This window comes from Impatiens glandulifera, chromosome 8, assembly GCF_907164915.1.
Source record: "Impatiens glandulifera chromosome 8, dImpGla2.1, whole genome shotgun sequence".
Lineage (NCBI taxonomy): Eukaryota > Viridiplantae > Streptophyta > Magnoliopsida > Ericales > Balsaminaceae > Impatiens > Impatiens glandulifera.
In genome coordinates, this window is record NC_061869.1 from 14,993,030 (window position 1) to 15,013,933 (window position 20,904).

The 20,904-nt window shown below is 29.5% G+C and overlaps 1 protein-coding gene and 1 long non-coding RNA gene across 2 annotated transcripts; both read left to right on the top strand.

The window, feature by feature from the left end:
* The first annotated feature begins 1,714 nt into the window (after nt 1-1,714).
* On the top strand, nt 1,715-4,387 carry LOC124913063. The gene is made up of 3 exons (XM_047453685.1): nt 1,715-1,869; nt 3,443-3,808; nt 3,922-4,387. Exons 1-3 carry the CDS (start codon nt 1,715-1,717, stop codon nt 4,385-4,387), a joined length of 987 nt encoding a protein of 328 aa, XP_047309641.1.
* A 14,799-nt stretch (nt 4,388-19,186) lies between these two features.
* On the top strand, nt 19,187-19,679 carry LOC124911230. The gene is made up of 2 exons (XR_007096599.1): nt 19,187-19,232; nt 19,329-19,679. It is a non-coding gene; the product is annotated as an uncharacterized LOC124911230 (long non-coding RNA).
* The last annotated feature ends 1,225 nt before the right edge of the window (nt 19,680-20,904 follow it).

Sequence of the window (20,904 nt, forward strand, 5' to 3'; positions counted from 1 at the left end):
TGTAGAGCAAATAAACGTAAAAGGAATGCCCATGAAACCAAAGTAGCCCCCCACAACTTGTTTTTAACTAGGACCTCGTCTTTTGGCTTTTTCAATCTTCTTTAACTACTGTCTAATGAACAAAAATAGGCTGTGAAGTCAATAAGTTTTGGCTCTCTCCTATCATTATCGCTTTCAAAATACCCCGGAGAGATCTCTCGTTATCTAGTCAGACAGTTTGACTGTACTAAATGTGCATTCACCCTAAAGAGTGGCGAGTAAGTGAAGATCAAAGAAGAGCATGTTCAAATCATATTGGGTCTCCCTAGAGGGGTGCTGGACATTGTAGAATACGTTAATAACGAGACCGATGACAAGTTGAAGGCACTTAGAACTCGATGGGATAACCCTGTTAATGGCACTCCTATAGTGACTGATATGCCAATGAAAATAATGCAGAACAAAGTAGCTGACAACAACTTCAAGATAGACTTCGTATTATTTGTTGTCAATTGCTTTCTCTAGTTTGATCACCTGGGTCAACTAACCAGTTATATTTTATTTCTGTTTTTTTCACTTGCAATTGACAACATATATGTATGGTATATGCATTGTTAAATAATCCTCAAATCTATTTTTTTCACTTGCAGGTTTAGAATTCTGAAATCTATTTCAGATGTTGATAATATTAAAAAGTTCAATTAGTGCAAATTTGTACTTGAAGGATTAGTTAAATCATGTGAAAAATGGAGGGCGAATGAAAAACGACATTTCCAAAGACCATAGACGTTCCTTATTGTAAGTTATCACTAATTTATTTATCTGATTGCAAAAATAAATGGTTTTAACATATGTATGTTTTCAGTTGTGCTACGTGTATAGGGTGAGCAACCCTGAATTGGGAGGAGTTGATGAACGTCGATTTCCTATATTGTCATGTTTGAATGATACGAAGTTGAAGTTTAGGCTGGATACAGAGTGGGCAAATGGAGGATTCGGACGTGGAAGCGATGTTGGACGCATTCCACTATCACCTCTTTAGAACGAGAAGACAGATGGGAATGAGGGAGAGTACGAAGAGACATATCAAGATAGAGGGCGAACAAGGATGCATATGAGGGGGTGCTGGAGCCTCAAAAGGCAGCACCTAAGGAGGAAGCACCTAAGAAGGAATCACCTATGAATTCACATCCTATGAATTTTCCACATATTAATTCAACACCTCTAAAGATAACACCTTTAAACACACCATCACCTCGGTGTGTGAATTTTACAGAGAGTTTGGTTTTCATTTCTAAAGCCACCTTGATGATTGAAAACGCCACCAGAAATTTGGCAAATTTAAGTTCCGGATGGGATACAATGCCATTGTATGACAACACCATTCACATCTTATACAAAGCCATGGATAATAATAAACATTTTAGGGATGCCATGCACAAATACTTCAAAGATAGAACACCCACTATAGAAAATGAAGAGGGTTTACACGAAGATGGGGTACACGAAGAGGATGTACACGAAAAGGATGTACACGAAGAGGGGGTACCAAAAGAGGGAGTACCAAAAGAGGGGTACCAAAAGAGGGAGTACCAAAAGAGGTAGTACCCGAAGTGGGGGTACCAAAAGAGGTAGTACCGAAGTGGGGGTACTAACAGAGGGAGTACTCTAAGTGGTGGTTAGTTAGAAAAGAACCGAATTGGTGGCTAAAGAAAAAGTCAGAAGAAAAAATCCCATGCGGAATGCGAAAATTCCAGCACGCCTTCAATCTCCATATATGATGAAGAACAAGGAAAGAAATCAACATTACTTTGAGTCTGCCCAAATAGATTACCGAGATGAAATCATTATGGGGTTCATTTTTGCAAATGAAGATGATAAGAATGTGAGGTAATTAACCATGATTATATTTCTTAGTTTAATGGTGTTTTCGGGTCCTGAAACCACTTTTTCGGGTTCCGAAACCATGATTTCAGGTCCCAAAACCAGACTTTCAGGTCCTAAAGCCACCATTTCAGGTCCTGAAACCACACTTTAAGGTCCTGAAAGACTAGTTTCGTGACCCAAAAGGCTGGTTTCGGGACCCCAAATCATGGTTCGGGACCTGAAATGGGTGTTCATCGTCCCTAAATGGTGGTTTTAATTTGGTTTTCTTCATTATGTGGTTTTAGGAATGAATTGTTGTATGTAACCGAGCATACCAAGATCAACATAGGCCAATTTCAATCAATGAAAAATGATTTCATGTTGAAAGTTGTATTATTGATGCGTGGGCATACATTACGTGTAATAATAGTCAAAAATGTTCCGAGGGAAAAAGTGTTTTTTCGGCAATCGTTTTTATAAGTCATTATATCTTTCATTGTTGTTTAAACAAATGGTCTTATTGTGATGTTGATTTCATTTGCAAGACTTTTGGAGAGATTCAGAATCTTGTTCTTTGCAATAATTAAATAAATGAGACAATTCCTAATAACATCCGAAGACATGAAAAATGTTAATCTTGTAAGTCCAATATTTTTTTATCATTAAATTTTTCTCATATATACCATCTGAATCTTAGTTATATTTTTGCAGATATTTTTCCCAATTTTATACGAAAGTCATTATTATGTTGTTTGCATCAATATGCAAAAGAGAGTAATCGAAATCATTGACAACCTCCCACTACCCCCAAAAATGCCATGGGAAGATAAATATCTCACAACTCGGACACTGATAATGTTGAAGTGTTTGTATGAACGTGTTTATATGTTAAAGTGTTTATTAACTTCTTTGGTAAAACAGGTAGAAAACTTTGTGAAGTTCTTCAAAACTATCGACCTGAACATCGCAACCAAAATTGTTAAATTCTCGTTCAAAGTTTTGAAATTAGCTTGGCAAGATAGTTCAAATACTACAGATTGCGCAATATATTGTAGGAGACATATTCAAACTTATTTTGGCGATGCAAAGTGGGATTGTGGTCAATGGCGGATATACTCAGCGGGCTACGGTGGGCAGTAGCCTAGTGTGATTTTTTTTATATATATATATATATATATATATAATATCTATTATATACAGCTAGCTAAAATTTTCTATCTCTAAATATAATATCTTTCTCTAAATATAATATCTTATATAAGAATATGATCTATCTATAATAATAATATATATATATATATATATATATATATATATTATATTATATTATATTAAATTATATTATTATTATATTATATTATATTATATTATATTATATTTTTTTATATTCACACTTAAATTTTCATATTTTTATTTATTTAGAACATAATCAATTTAAATTCTTATGATTGTTTGATTTAATTTCTCTACAACTATCTTTGGTCTCTCTTTTGAATCTCTCGTTAGTTTTCTTTACCTTTTCTCAATTAATTTTGTTTATAACATAAGATTGTATAAATTATATATTCTTATTTTAATTCTATATTTTTGTTAATAGGATTACAATGGATAATGAAAGGAGTAAAAAAAGAAAGACATTATTGTCGTTTTTCAAACATAAAGAAAATTCATCTACATCTACGGTTAACGAGGTAAATCTTCAATCTTATACATCTAATACGGAAGAAGAACAACCTGTTTTAAATTTTCCAAGGGTTGAAATTGATCTTAATAATCTTGAACGAGATCCCGCAATTCAGATTCCTATATGGCAACATCCAATAAATCAACAAGATGAAATTAGGCGGTCTTATATTAAAATGGGTCTGTATCAACCTAAGTTAGATGAGTATCCAAGAACTAAGTTTGGATCACAAACTCAGTATCGTAGATTTCAATACTCGTGGTTTGAAAAGTTTCCTTGGTTAGAGTATTCTTCATCAAAGGATTTAATATTTGTTTTCCTTGTTTTCTTTTCCAAAAGAAATCACCTATTAATCCTTCATTCACTATTGATGGATTTAATAACTGGAAAAGGGTTAACGATGGAGTTAAATGTCCACTTTTAATTCACGTGGGAGGTCCTACTTCCTCACATAGTAATTCAGTGAAATGTGTTGAAGATTTGATGAAAGTAAGTGGACATATTGACAACATATTGAATGCCCAAAGTTTAGATGAAGTTCAGAAAAATCGATTACGACTTAAGACGACAATTGAGAGTATTCGATGGCTTAGTTTACAAGCTTGTGCATTTAGAGGTCATGATGAATCTTCATCTTCTAAAAATCGTGGTAATTTTATAGAGATGATAAAACTTATGGGTCGATTGAATGTTAATATTGGTGATATAGTATTAGAAAAAGCTCCAAGAAATGCAACATATACTTCACCAACTATTCAGAAAGAAATTTTGCATATTTTTGCAAATAAAGTAAGGAAAAAAATCCGTGAAGAAATTGGAGATGCGAAGTTCTGTATTTTAGTTGATGAAGGAAGCTAAAGATATTTCAAATAAAGAGCAGATGTCAATTATTTTGAGATTTGTTGATTGTTTGGGTATTTTACGAGAGCGTTTCTTTGATATTGTTAATGTTCCAAATACTACTGCTTCAACATTAAAGAAGAGCATATCAGATGTTCTTTCTCGACATAATTTGAATGTCACCAATATGAGAGGGCAAGGGTACGACGGTGCTAGTAACATGTCTGGTGCTTGGAATGGACTTCAAGCTCTATTTCTTCGAGAGTGTCCATATGCATATTATATACATTGCTTTGCTCATAGGTTGCAATTAGCATTAGTTGGAGCTTCTACAAAAGAGATTTCTGTTTGGCTATTTTTTTCAAAACTATCCACCATTATTAATCTTATTGGTTGTTCCTCCAAATGGCATTCTGAGTTACTTCATACAAAAGTGCAACAAGACGTTCATGTCAACAAAAAGATTCGTTGACAATTCAACAACACTATCATTTCAATATCTTTAATTCAGTGATAGATTTTCAACAAGAAGAGTTGAATTCTAGATTTAGTGATGAGGCAGTAGAGCTCCTTAAACTTAGTTCTGCTTTGGACCCTAAAGATAATTTTAAATCATTTAAAGGTGAAGATATTTGTAAATTGGCTGAAAAGTATTATCCAGGAGACTTCAGTGAACAAGAAATGCATTATTTGAGATCTCAACTCCAGCATTATAAAATTGATGTTTCTCGTAAAGAGAATTTTCAAAATATGTCTTCCATCATTGAATTGTGTCGCAGATTAGTTGAAACAGATAAGTCATCAAATTATAATTTGATTGATAGATTGATTCGACTTGTTTTGACTTTACCAGTTTTTACTGCCACTACAGAAAGATCATTTTCAGCAATGAAACATGTAAAAACTATTCAACGGAATAAGATGAAAGAAGAGTTTTTAGCCGATACTATGATAATTTATATTGAACGAGAGCTTGTTGAAGATATTGATTCAGATTCTATAATTAATGAATTTTATTCTAAAAAAAATAGAAGGTTGCAACTTAAATAATATGTAAAAGTTTGTTAAATTTTATATATTTTCTTGTCTTATTTTTACATTTTCAATAATACGAGATAATTTTTATATATATAAATTTGTTATTAAATCGGGTATTCGTTCATTTCTTAGATCTTTTATATTTATTTTATTTTATTAAAGATATTTATTGATAAATTTAATTACTAAAAAATTAAAATCAGCCCAGTCAAAAAAAATCCTGAATTCGCCCTTGATTGTAGTATAACCAAAACAAATGTAAGTTACATATTTCACCTTTTATAACTTATTTTTGCTGATTATTTCTCTATTTTTTATAACTTATTGAGTAAAGTTTTTTATTTTTTTATTTTCACTTAATGTCATATTGTTGGTGTACTTAAACTATTTTCATTATTATTAATATACATGGACATTATTTAATATATATATATATATTTATATATATATATATATATATATTTAATCTCCTTAAATTGTCATCGATTTCATATTTAGCGAATCATTTTTTTTAGCTCTTGCATTTAGTATTTCACTTGTTATTGTAAAAAAATACATTTAGAAAGAAAAAAATAAAGAGTCTAAATATAAAAATAATTTAAAAAATTTAAAATATAAAAGTTTTGAATTGATTTCGACTAAAATTCAAAATTACATTATCTAATACCTGATTGGTTGATTGGGCTTATAAGTTTTATAAGTTTGAGTAATAAACTGGATAATTTTACTTAATATATATATATATATATATATATATATATATAATCAAACAAATTTTAAACTTAAATTTTTTTTTTCTCTCTTCTCTAGTTTATAAACTTATAATTTTAATTTTTTTAACTACATTCTAAAATAATTTTTTATTCATTTTTTAAATTAATATCTTTTTTCTAAATTCTTATTCTATTTTTTATAAAAAAAACTTTAATTTAGTTAAATAATTATACATATTTATTCAATTAAATAAATATTTATTTATTTATATAAATTAATATTATAATAATAAAACATAAAATTAAATATATATATATATATACCTCTTTTACACACAAAAATACGTTCACATAATAAATATAAATTTATATATTTTAATCTTATTTTTATTTATTATTTAAAACAATATAATATAATATTATTTTTAAAAATATTTAATTATATTTTTTTTTTAAAGAACACATATATAAAACATTAACAAACAAATATGATCTTATATTATTAAATAAAATTTAAAAAGTTAAACGCTAAACAAATTTTTAGAAATAATTTTTTAGTTTTATATAATGATTTTAAAAAAATTCTCTTTTGTTTAATAATATTTATTTTAATTAAAATTTAAAATTATATATTAATAAAAACTTATAAAAAATAATATATTTATATAATTTATTTTAAAACAAGTTATTAATCATATATATATATATATTAATTATTAAATATTATTTAAAGAAGTAATATAAAAATAAAAATAAATGGACTGGGCTTATGGGCTTATAAGTGATGAATCCCAAAAGAAAGAAACCAAGAGAAACCCTAATTTATACTTATAAAACGGGACATGATCCAAAAGAAAGAAACCATACGTATCAGCTGCCGCCGCTTAAGAAAATCTAATTTTGTTCTTAGGTTCTTTCTTGCAATCCTTAAAGAAACTCTTATTTTTTATCTAGATTTGTCTCACCGAACATTTTTCTAATTCATTCTTTGTTTTTCCATTTCCACAGTTCGATCGAATGCTGAAAGGATTCAATCTAAAAAAGTTTTCAATGCAGAAACAGAATCGGAATGATGGAAGGATTCATATACAATGTAAATATTAGTCATACAGTAAATGTTTATGATGTTTTATATAGGAAGTGATTCTAGGAGAAGATGGAAGTTGAGCATGGAGAAGATCGAAGCTGAGTAAGCTCGGTTTCTTCTCACTCAATTGCCTTGTCACGGGAGTTTATTCGAATGACAAGAACAGACAATTTCAGTGTTTTAAAGTAGTCTAAGTAATGGGATAATAGTATTCTAAGTAATAAGATAATGTCAATGAACGGAGAGTTGCACAAGAGAAGAATAATGTCAATGATTAGAAGTTTATAAATGTATATTATAATTTTTTATGTAATTGAGAATATGTAATATGTTACAAATTGACGAAATGAAATGAGTTATGTATTTATCCAAAATGTAAAACAATCTTGAGTTATGATTAGAAGTTAGAATTTTTTATTAACAAATATAAATAAATTTAAAGTAACGGAAGAGTTTATATAGTTATTGATTACAATACACTAAAATACTCTTAAGTGCTAATAGACTAAAATACTCTTAATTGTTAATAAAGATAATACAATTAATATATCTAATACCTTTCTCAAACCCACGATGCAATTAACATTGAGAGTTTGTCGGTTAAAAAACGAAAGCGCGAAGTCGAGTGCTTTTGTAAATATATCAGCAATCTGCAAGGAAGAAGGAATGAATGGAAAAGTGATGGTGTGATTCAATAGATGATGACAAATTCCATGACAATCAATCTCGATATATTTGGTTCGCTCATGAAAGACAAAATTCCGTGCAATCTGAATAGCACTCTAATTATCACAATGTAGCGGAGTATGGTGAGAAAGAGAAATATCCATATTAGTAAGTAACCGACGTAACCAAGCAATTTCATAGCTAGTCAAGGCCATGACACGATACTCAGCTTTTGTAGATGACTGAGAGATGACATGTTGTTTCTTGCTCTTCCACGAAATAAGCGAATCACAGAGGAAAATACAATATACAGTGGTCGACTTGCGGTCCGTAGGATCACTAGCCCAATCCGCATCAGAATAGACACACAAGTCTAATGAAGACATGTACAGAAACATGAGACTATGAAATTGAGTGCCCTGAAGATACCTGAGAATACGAAGAACAACTACAAGGGGGGCCTTGGGGGTAAAACCTTTAAGATATTTTATATATATGTTTATCAAATAAAGCTTTATCCTGTTGGTTTTAAAGCTGAAATCTATAATAGAGGTCACGTGATCAAACCTTGCCCCTTACACTTTTTTTTATAAAAACTAATTTATAATTTTATTAAAGTATAATTTTATTAAAGTAATTAGTTTGTTAATTTAAAGTAATTAGTTTGTTAATTTCTTAATTTTAAATTAGTTTTAAATTATTTCAACTTAGGGGCCTAAGGTTGACACATATTTATTTTTAATTATTTATTTTATGTAGGATATAGAATAATGGAGATGTTCTATAGACGAATTTGTATTTCTACATCACATGAATTAATGAGCCTACTAATGAGTCTAATGTTACTGATCAAATATACATGGTTAGAATATAGCATATCAAAAGATGCATCATTTTGTTTTGGTGTTATCTTTTCAACCTTTAAATAGAGAAAACGTAGATGATACATATATAGGAGATGAGTACAAAAATTGGAAAAGGGCATTAGAAAGATTCAATCATCATATGAGAACTTCAAATAGTTGTCATAATGAAACTAGAGTTCAATTTGAATCATTTTAAGATCAAAGACATAACGTGATAAACGTTTTACGTACACATGGTCGTGATATAGAAATAAATTATCGCACCCGTTTAACGACAATGTTTGATGTAACACACTTTCTATTGAGGCGAAGATTACCTTTTCGAGAACATATGAGTCAGATAGTTCATCAAATAAAGTTAATTTTCTTGAATTGATTGATTGGTATATTCAACGTAATGAAGATATTTTGTCTTCTTTTGTATCGACTCATGGACAAGAATAATTTAGTAATTGTGCTTGTTAGTATTTTTATGTAATTATCGAGTAAAATTTTAATTAAAAATGCATTTATTTGATAGCCAAAAAAATGCTACACGCCACTGTTGACAAACTGACTTACCGCATGAACTGCATGCGCAATGTCTAGGTGAGTTATTGTAAGATAAACTAAGCTTCCAACAATGGTACGATAAAGACTAGAATCCTCCAAAGGAGTGCCATCAAACGAAGAGTATTTAACATTGGTCTCAAAGGTGTATCAATAATTCAGTTGTCGGTTAGTCGAGCACGCTAAAAAAAAACCAGCAATGTACTTAGATTGAGATAAGAGATAACCTTTTGGAGAATAATCTACCTCAGTTCCCAAAAAATAACGTAGCATGCCTAAATATTTCATATCGAATGAGTGTGCTAACTCAGGTTTCAATGATTCAATACCATCATGATCATCACTTGTAATAATCATATCATCAACAAACAAGGATAGAAGAATGTGTCATACTGTTGTACGTTTGACAAATAAATCCGGATAATGGTGACTAGGAAGAAAGTCAAGTGAAGTGATCACCATAGAGAATTTTTTAAACCAGGCACGTAGTGCTTGTTTGAGACCATAAAGAGTTTGGCGAAGCTTGCAAACTTCACCTAGTTTAATTGAAATTTGATCAGAAGTTAATTATGGTTACAATTAACTTTCACTTGTTAAGACTGATTTTATAAAATTTTAAAATAAAATTTTATTTAAAAAAAATTTTGACACGCAAACCGATGTTAAATTTCTCAAACCTCGAGATTTTTCGTGATAATGGTTTTTCGGGGTTCAGAAACGATGGTGCAAGAAAGTGTTTTGGTTCCTCACACTTTTAACTAGAAAAGTTGTGAAGTAAATTATTGATACTATACCGATATAAATGTTTACTGAAACAAGGTATATCGAAATTAAGGTACGGTAAATGTATGAATTTTTCTTATACCGAAGTTTTTAGTAAGGTATAAAGTATGTATATATAAAAAATTAAGATATATCGTACGAAACTACCCTATATGTAATATGAGAAATGAGTTTGAAATAAACAAAATCTTTTCTCCATGATAAAAAATAATTAGAACATATGAAAAAAAATATGTTTACCAAATGTATAGATCTACGAAATATTGTTTACATATAAAATTTTAACAAATAAATTATTTTTTAACAACTACACTGGGAATCATTTATTAATAAATATATAACTATATAGATTTTAAATCCATTCAAAATTTAATAATAAATTTATCCAATTTTTGCCTTTATTAATAGATATTATAGTTATAACCAAATCCATTCAAATTAAATTTAATAATAAAGTTAAACATATCCAAATGAATATTATCATTTTATTTGATCAAATACTTATAAATATCAATAAGTATTACATGAAATTATACAAAGAAAAATAAGTTATTCTCTCACACATATACCTTGAGAAAGATGAGTTATATTCTAAAAATGTTTTTATTGATTATCCTTGTTATTGTTGTTACTCCATTGTTTGATAATTATTTTATTCTTTTCAAAAAATTTCTCATATTTGTGTCTTTTATATCTTTCTAATATAAATTGTCTTCATCAGAAATTTTAACTGTCGAGTGAGGACATCTAGTAGTGGGATGCAATACTATAAAAGATTGTAGGTCTTTAGTACCATGGTGTTTACCAGGTACACCCTATTGCGATCAAGATCAAGGGTTGTGTTCGTGTAACTCTAGTACTGGAATTAAAACATTCGCAAATCCACCAACATCTTGAACAATCGGTTTTTAGAAAATGTTCAATTGAAATATTATGTTTTTATCTTTGACAAACAAATTAATAATATCAAATAATATTGTTTAATCGATTCCTCTTTTAAGCTATTTGAATATGATATTTATAAAGTTTGTCACCAATGTCAAATCATGATATGTATAAAGTTTGCCACGAATGTCAAATTTATTAATTTATTAAAAATATGTTAGTTCATAAACTTTTATTATTTTCAGTGTAACCCATCAATTCTAATGGAATAAAAAGACTGTATCTCCCGGTTCACTTGTCATTTGAGGCTTTGCTTGGAGGACATGTTCAGTATCGATGGATGTATCCGTTTGAACATTACATGGGTACAATGAAAAGATATTTGAGGAATAATAACCACCCCGAAGCCTCTATAAGCGAGAGCTATCTTGTTAATGAGAGTATTAGTTTATGTGCCAGGTATATGGAGGAAGAAGAGCAAGAAAATGCACAACCTGAAATCTCGGGCATTTCAATATTTGCATCGTTGGAAGACCTATCTAACGGAAAAATATACAACTTGGATTATATCGATCGAGTGACAACTCATTCTTACATTTTGAAAAATTGTCCCGAAGCAGAACCTTTTTATACGTAAGATTCTATGTTGTGTTACAAATTAGCATTAAAGAGTGTGCTATTTAATATTCAATCTATTTGCAGAGATTATATGCAGTAATGCAATAACAACGAGTCCACTGGAGAAACGTTTGCTGCATATTTCAAGCATCGAGTGAGTAAATTATAAACCATATATCCTAACTCTTTTTATTCATTTTAACAACTTCATTTCGGATACATATATAGGTCGCCCATTTAGCAGAATTTAACGACATATCAAGAGACCTCGAGATCTTAGGAGAAGATCCAAGTATGTACTCGTCTACGTATGTTTGGTGTAAAGTAAACGGATACAAATTCTGTACAGAAAAACACGACGAAGGTTTGACCACTCAAAATAGTGGGGTGGTTGTTGAGGGGTACAACGCGTCTGAAACTATGTCATACTACCGAGTTTTAACGGATATAATCGAAGTACAATACTTTTCTCACAAACGAGTTGTTTTATTCAAGTGTAAGTGGTTTGATACACACTCGGGGGAACTAGGAGTGAAAGTGGATAAATATGGATTCGTAAGTGTAAATGTAAACCGAATTTTGAAAACCCAAAGTCAAGACCCGTATATATTGGCGAGTCAAGCGAAACAAGTATTCTACGCCCCTGATATGTCCGCCCGACCCGGTTGGAAGATTGTGACAAAAATAAAACCGCGGTTTACAAACATATAGTTCAGATTAATTAATTAGGTAGATTTATGTTTTTTACTTTATATTCGTTCTTATTACTACTTCATTTCAAATATTCGCTCATTTATTAATGGTATGCATTAAGAATGTCTGAAGGTCGTAAAGAAACTTGGAAGAGTGTGAGGAAAACACCGAGCAAATTGTTAAAGCCATACCAGAACTTACTTGCCCAATCAGAGAACTTAAGGCTCTGAGGATCGTCTTCTAGAGACCAACCACCTATTGATGTGGTCCAGATAGCTACTACTCCCCCAACAGACGAGGATGTTGAGGCTACGGAGGTCGAAGAGTTTATAGAGAGCACGTTTGCTGATATGGTGGATGATGATGAGGCTGAAGACGAGGGTCTCGAGGAGCCTATCGAGCAGGATGACGAGGAGGAGCACGGTTCCACTCCCGACCCATCATCGACAGGTAACTCGTTTACAAATTAGTTATTTTTCAATTGATTCACATATCTAATTATGATTTTGATAATTTTGAAGAATCTTCTGTCCGCAAGAGACGGGGGAAGAACAAGAATATTGCGTTGTCTAAGAGGGTAGCGGGGATAAGGATTCCTCTTACGTTTAGAGAGAAGGATGGGAGGCCAGGTGGTACAGACGTGGGAAGAACACAGTGGTCTAGACATGTGGGGTCGATTATCCAGGACCCCGCGGCCGTCTTGCACTGTCTTCTAAAGTGGAAGGCATTAAGTGCAGACCAATTGGATTCACTTTGGACTGCTATCAAGGTAATACTTATTACTTGATTATACATTACGTCATTAAATAATTATTTTTAACATTTGAATGTTATTTTTTTCAGGATCCGTTCGAAGCTACTAATGGTGATATTGAGTCTTTTCGAAAGACCGGATTGGGACACGCTAATCGAATATGGGATAGATGACGGTCAGATTTGAACAAGACATATATCCGCGTCCACAAAGGAGACGAGGCGACGGTACTAGCTAATCCTCCACCAGACTACGATCGAGATGATTGGGAGTTTGTGTGTCGCAACCATTTCTTCACGGAAAAATTTAAGGTACGATTTCATAATTCAAATAAAAGTTGATATTAATTAATCTAACTTCATTTTTTATTTCAAATACAGAAAAACAGTCGTACAAATATTATTAACAGGAAGAAGCTGAAATTCCCACATCGTACAGGAATTAGACCGTTTGCACAAATTGAAGAAGAGTTGGTAAGTACATTATTTGTAATAACTTAATCTAAAGATTGTTATTAATTATATAAATCATTTATTTCAACAGGCGATTGAAATGGGACGGACACCGTCTGTCATTGAAGTATTCAAGAGGACCCGTACCCCAAAACCGACAAAAGAAAACCCAACACCCGTCCCGGACGAACACGTGCAAGAGAAAATTGTAAGTGAATTGAATATGCCTAGTTTTTTATTATAGAAATGATACTTTATTTCAATTGTGCAGGTTGAGATGGAGGAGGTTGTTAGTAACGAACCAGGAATATCGGATTTTGAATTGACGGAGAGGGTGTTCGGACAACAAAAACACGGGGTAGTGTTCGGAATAGGATCAGGCGTCCGGCCCACACACTTTCGTGAGGATCGTCGAAGTGGAAACAGTTCACAGCGAAACAATGAGCGATTGTTAGAAGAGAATTAAATAATGAAGCTCAAGCTGGAGGAACTGGAGAAGAGTGATGAAGAAAGAATGCGCAAAATTGAAGAAATGCAAGTAGAAAAGGAAGAAATTGTGACAAGAATGGAGAGGGAGAAGTTAGAGATGAATGCAAGAATGGAGAGAATCGAATTGTATATGAGGCAACAACCACCTCCTCCCCCCCCACCACCACCACAAGCTAATTCTAGTACGTTGTTATTGGTTTTTTCGATTCAAAACATGTTTTCATTAGTAGTTGTGTCAATTTGAATTTATAACAGATTGTTCGGATTATTAGCTAGTTTGGTTGCGAATTTTGTAATGATAATGATCATTTAATGTGATTGTTTAATGTATGTGTCATTTCTTTTATTATTGCTATATTGGTTTGGCTGAACAGGTTTTGGTTGCGAGCAAAATAATCAGCACATTTTTAAAAATTTATGGGAAAAAACCGAGAATAATATTGAAATCTCTCGGGTTTTTTTCAAATGGAAAAAACGAGAGATATTAGAAAACTCTCGGTTTTCTCCATTTGTTCATATAACTCTCGATTTTTTCATTTGAAGAAAAACCGAAAGTTTTCTAATAACTCTCGGTTTTCTTTAAATGGAGAAAACCGAGAGTTATTATAAAACTTTCGGTTTTCCTCTTTGTGGAAAAATCAAGAGTTTTCTAATAACTCTCGGTTTTCTTCAAATGGAGAAAACCGAGAGTTATTTGTAAAACTCTCGGTTTTTCCACAAAGAGGAAAACCGAAAGTTTTTCAATTACCTTTCGGTTTTACTCTAGGGTATCTAAACCGAAAACTCTACGATATCTCTCGGTAAATGCCCAATTGTTTTTAACGAAAGAGTCAATACCGAGGAATGGCGAGAGTTACCAAAACCTTCGGTAATGTGTCTATAACGAAAGTTATAGGGTCAAAACCGAGAGTAAAAACTCTCGGTTTTGACCCCTTTTTCACCAGTGAGAACAAATTATCTTCAAATTTGGTCATAAAACAAAATAGAAAATAGTCAAGATTGAATATATTGATAGTTTTGGGGAGAAATAATTCAAGGGTTAAAAATCAACTATCAAAATAGTTGGAGGGCTAAAAGTAAACTATCATAACAGTTAGAGTGCTTTTAGTTATAACCGTTATGTTTAACGAAAAATTGACAAAAGGGCCATTGATGACCCTTCTAAAAATTTGAGAGGCGATTTGTTTTCAAAAATAGTTTAAGGGCTAAAATTAAGCGATCGAAGTAATTTGAGGTCACCTTAGTAATTTGTCATTATTTTTACAAGTATAACATACAAGTAGGGTTGACAATTCATGTGAAGTTCGGGTTGACATGTTGACGGGTTGAACAATACTAACTTGATATGTTTATTTGTAATTGACACAATTCAAACTTTATTGACCCGATTGACCTGACTCAATTCGAACTTAACCCGATGTAATTAATTTCTTACAAAATGACATTAATAGAAAATAACAATGAAGTTAAATCACAATTCTGTTATACAAAAGCGTACAAAAAAAAATAAGTAAGTGAATAAAAAATGACAAATACAAAATCTTACAAAACAAAGTTATAAATTGATTGACGTCTACTTTGAGTCACTTCAAATAAACTCGATTTTAATATGTTATTAATCTCATTGTAGAGAAATCGTCGAACTTTCATTAATTGTAGTTGTCCGATACGTATCATTTATAAAGTTAAATACTAAAAAAAATAAAAACATTTTTAGTTTTATATAATGATTTAAAAAATACTCCTTTGTTTAATAATATTTATTTTAATTAAAATTTAAAATTATATATTAATAAAACTTATAAAAAATAATATATTTTAAAGTAAATTATTAACATCATATATATAAATATATATATATAAATATATATAATATTAATTATTCTACAGAGTGTAAACATAAAATATTTTGCTAAAAAAACACAAAATTAGACTTAAATAAAACTAGAACCGAAAAACCCTTAAAAAATTATTAAAATTAATGAAAAATAAGCTTTATAAGTCATCTACGTTTTAAAAAGTCTAAAATCAATTTCATTCGAGATAGTTTTCATTATTCTGTAAATAAAAATCATTTCAACTTTTACATAAATTTAATTTGAATAAAAATAATAGCACTTGACAGAAAATTTTCAAAAAGGAAACTTTAAAATGGCTAAAATTTGAAATATTTGTCTTATTTTTTAGTTTCTGTAATAAAATATTCGGTCAAGTATTGATTTTTATTATATATAAATGTCTAATTATATGTTAATCATGTTTCTGGAAGTTTTCAAGCGATTTGAGATCCATTTGTTTCACCAAATGTTGGTTAGATTATGATTAGGTCGGAAAATCAGCCTGCTGCTTTAGCGACACATAGAACCGGAAAAGTTAGCCCTAGAATAGCATCCGACCGGCAAAACGGCACCCTGAAGCATAATCGGGTGCCATCCGACCAGGAAGCCTCTCTACATGCAAAATATGACGCCTTCTCGATGTTTCTAGTGCTTCTGGATGCTTTTGTGCATATAAAGACCGAGGAAACTTGCCTAGCTCCGCGCCTATGCTAGTTTTTTGCCGCTCAGGACCCTAAACTAGACCCAACCCCTTTTCTTATCAAGAAAACCTAGTCTTTTCCTTGCATCCAGTTCTTTTAAGACTTCCTTTATTAGACTTTTTGGGTTGCAATTTGCACCAAAAAAGGACTTACTACTCATTTAGGACTAGAAGAGAGAGCTGTTGCAGGCCTATGATCAAGGATTGCTGCATCTGGAGACTGAGGACCGACGTTTTTTTGCATCTGGCGACCGATGACCGCTACTGTTTGCTGCTAGAGACCGAAGACCGAAATTTTCAACACTTGAAGATTGATGTTTTCTGCGTTTGGAGACCGAAGACCGACGTTTTCCACACTTGGCGACCGAAGATTTCTGCACCCAAAGGCTGAGGACCTCTACTGCTGATCACAGGACCAACGTTGGCCGCACCCGAGGACCGATAGATAGTACAATTTTCGACCGAGCCGGATTTACACCTCGGCTAAAAATCAGGTATAGGACCGTGGAGGCTAACCACGGTCCTTTTGCTTTATTTTTCATATTGTTTTGGGTCTTGTTTGGTTTGCTTTATTTGGTTTTATTATTTTATGTAAGTTTACGATTTATGTGATCCTAGGTTAGCATTAAATTAATTTTTCTAAAATGTAAAGCGTAAGAATTGTTTTAAAGAAAAGTCAAAATTAACTACTATAGACTTTAGGGGCGTTGTGAGAAATATCGTCTAAAAAAACCATTTCCCACATGTAACCCAACGCCAAACTCACATCTTTTAATTTCCTAATTTTTGAAATTAGGTGGCGACTCTCTAGTCGTGAGGATTAATATTGAAAAAAATTTAAAAAAAGGCCTGTGACATACTTACCATTAAAAAAACTCTTAAACTTTCCTAGATTCGACGAGAATGTAAAATATGGAGTTGTCTATAAAGCCTAATTTTTTAAACTTTAATTTTTCAAACATTAAAATTAATTCTCCTCACGTTTTCAAAACAAAATTATTTTAAAAGAACTTCTCAGAACTTTCAAACTAGTCAATCAAAAATGTTTTTAAAAAATCGATCACAATAGAACAATGTTAAAACTTGTAAAATGTAAAAGGAGGAATGATGAGCATTAAAAAAGGCAGAGAACCAATATGTAAGTACATTTGTTTGATTTGTTGAATGTATTTAAATTATATGGTAGATCTTTTATCTTTTTAACCATCGTCTTTTTATTTTTAATTACAATGACTAATCAAAAGTAGAGAATGAAGCAAGTGATGGGAAAATCAATATTTTAGGGTTTAGTATATGAATATTATAAACTACAAGAACAAATCTTGTCTTTTTAACTGCAATATTTTGTCTTGTTAATTGTAGTGTGTTACTATTCTTTATGTTTTTAATTGTAGTTTTTTTTTATTTTAACTGTAGTGTGTAAAAGATGATTATTTATATTTTTAGTACTTTTTAATGAATATTATTTGTCTAGCATTGATGTTGCAATTGTTTAATCACATTCACATTTTTCATCTTATTGTACCAAAAAAAAAAAGTTGTAATTGTTTAGACTTCTAATGTAATTGTAAAAAAACATTGATAGATTACAATAGAAGATAGTCATAAAACAAAATAGAAAATAGTCAAGATTGAATATATTGATAGTTTTGGGGAGAAATAATTCAAGGGTTAAAAATCAACTATCAAAATAGTTGGAGGGCTAAAAGTAAACTATCATAACAGTTAGAGTGCTTTTAGTTATAACCGTTATGTTTAACGAAAAATTGACAAAAGGGCCATTGATGACCCTTCTAAAAATTTGAGAGGCGATTTGTTTTCAAAAATAGTTTAAGGGCTAAAATTAAGCGATCGAAGTAATTTGAGGTCACCTTAGTAATTTGTCATTATTTTTACAAGTATAACATACAAGTACGGTTGACAATTCATGTGAAGTTCGGGTTGACATGTTGACGCGTTGAACAATACTAACTTGATATGTTTATTTGTAATTGACACAATTCAAACTTCATTGACCCGATTGACCTGACTCAATTCGAACTTAAACCCGATGTAATTAATTTCATAAAAAATGACATCAATAGAAAATAACAATGAAGTTAAATCACAATTCTGTTACACAATAGCGTAAAAAAAATAAGTAAGTGAATAAAAAATGACAAATACAAAATCTTACAAAACAAAATTATAAATAGATTGACGTTTACTTTGAGTCACTTCAAATAAACTCGATTTTAATATGTTATTAATCTCATTGGAGAGAAATCGTCGAATTTTCACTAATTTCACTAATTGTAATTGTCCGATGCGTATTATTCATAAAGTTAAATACTAAACAAAATTTGAAAAATAAATTTTTAGTTTTATATAATGATTTAAAAAAATACTCCTTTGTTTAATAATATTTATTTTTGTATATATTTATTTTAATTAAATTTTAAAATTATATATTAATAAAACTTATAAAAAATAATATATTTTAAAGCAAATTATTAACGTCATATATATAAATATAAATATATATAATATTAATTATTAAATATTATTTAAAGAAAAAATATAAAAATAAAAATAAATGGACTGGGCTTATGGGCTTATAAGTGATCAATCCCAAAAGAAAGAAACCAAGAGAACCCTAATTTATACCTATAAAACGGGACATGATCCTAAAGAAAGAAACCCTACATATCCTCTAACGGCCGCCACTTGAGAAATTCTAATTTTGTACTTAGGTTCTTTCTCGCCGTCCTAAAGAAACTCTTACTTTTTATCTAGATTTCTCTCACCGAAAATATTTCTAATTCATTCTTTGTTTTCCATTTCCACAGTTCGATCGAATGATGGAAGGATTCAATCCAAAGAAATTTTCATTGCAGAAACAGTATCAGAATGATGGAAGGATTCATATACAATGTAAATATTATTGATACAGTACATGTTTACAATGTTTTATATAGAAGTGTTTCCAGGAGAAGAAAGAAGTTGAGCATGAAGAAGCAGACAGTTTCAATTTAACTAGAGATAAATAGAGATAATGTCAATGAACGGAGATGGATGAGATTAGAGTTGCACAAGAGAAAGAATAATGTCAATTATTAGAAGTTTATAAACTTGTCTGGTATATTATGTTTTCATATTATATTTTTATGTAATTGAAAATATGTAATATATAAGATATTGATGAAATGAAATGAGTTATATATTTATCCAAAATGTATCTTTGATGTAATTGTGAGCTTACTTTGATTTGATTAAATGATTTTGAATTGGAATACAAGAGAATGTTATTACTGTATATTAAACAAATTAGTAATTTAAATTATTAATGTGAATACATTTTGAAAGATACTAAGAGAGTCTTTATTTTCATAGTTTATTGATTAATTATAACAATTGAATTATTTTTCTATTAAACATATAATAATTAATATATATATATATATATATATATATATTTATATTAGTTATTTTTTAAATATTAGATATATTATAAATAATATTTAATAATTTATATATATATATATATATATAATATATATATATATATATATATATATATTAGTTATTTTTAAATTATAATTTGTATAGATTTGTTTTTAAAAAATCTAATTTATATGATTATTTATTTAAAAATAAAACTTTTAAAATATATTATATTGTTAAAATAATATAACTATATTTATGAAATATTATTATAATATATTATATTATTGTTATATATAATATAATATTATTAATTATATATTCTAAAATATATATTTTATTAAATTTTAAATTCTTAATATATAATATTATTAATTATATATTATAAAATATATATTTTACTAAATTTTAAATTCTTAATATATAATATTATTAATTATATATAATAAAATACATATTTTACTGTATAATATTATAATTATTTTCTTATAATACGATCTAACTTTTTCCTTCTACATATAATATTATATTTATTTTTATAATACGTTAACTTTTTTCCAATATATTATTATATTTATTTTCTTATAATATGTTAATTTTTTCCTCTTTTCTCACTCAATATTATATAATAATATATATATTATTTATTTTCTCTATATATTATATATAATATATTAATTTTATTTCTCTCCATATTATATCTAATATAATAATATATTAAAATAATTTATCTCTTCATAACCATTATATTGTAGCCCTTTTACATCTCTAATATTTATTTTATTTTATCATAAATTCAACCCTAATATAATTATGAAAATCATTTTTAAAGTTAAATTTTAATACATTTAAATTTATTGTTTTATTTGTTATTAATTTATGTTTATCTTATCATCTCTTCTCATTTTAAAATATCTATCATTTTTTTCATTATTGAAATATTATACACAATATATCACAAGTATTATCAAAGAAGTTTCA

Excerpts from the sequence above, each read along its gene's own strand:
- LOC124913063 (XM_047453685.1), top strand. The coding sequence starts at position 1,715 with ATGCGGAATGCGAAAATTCCAGCACGCCTTCAATCTCCATATATGATG. Across the intron at positions 1,870-3,442 it reads GAAGATGATAAGAATGTGAG|GATTACAATGGATAATGAAA; the intron begins GTAATTAACCAT and ends TTTTGTTAATAG. Across the intron at positions 3,809-3,921 it reads TGGTTTGAAAAGTTTCCTTG|GGTTAACGATGGAGTTAAAT; the intron begins GTTAGAGTATTC and ends TAACTGGAAAAG.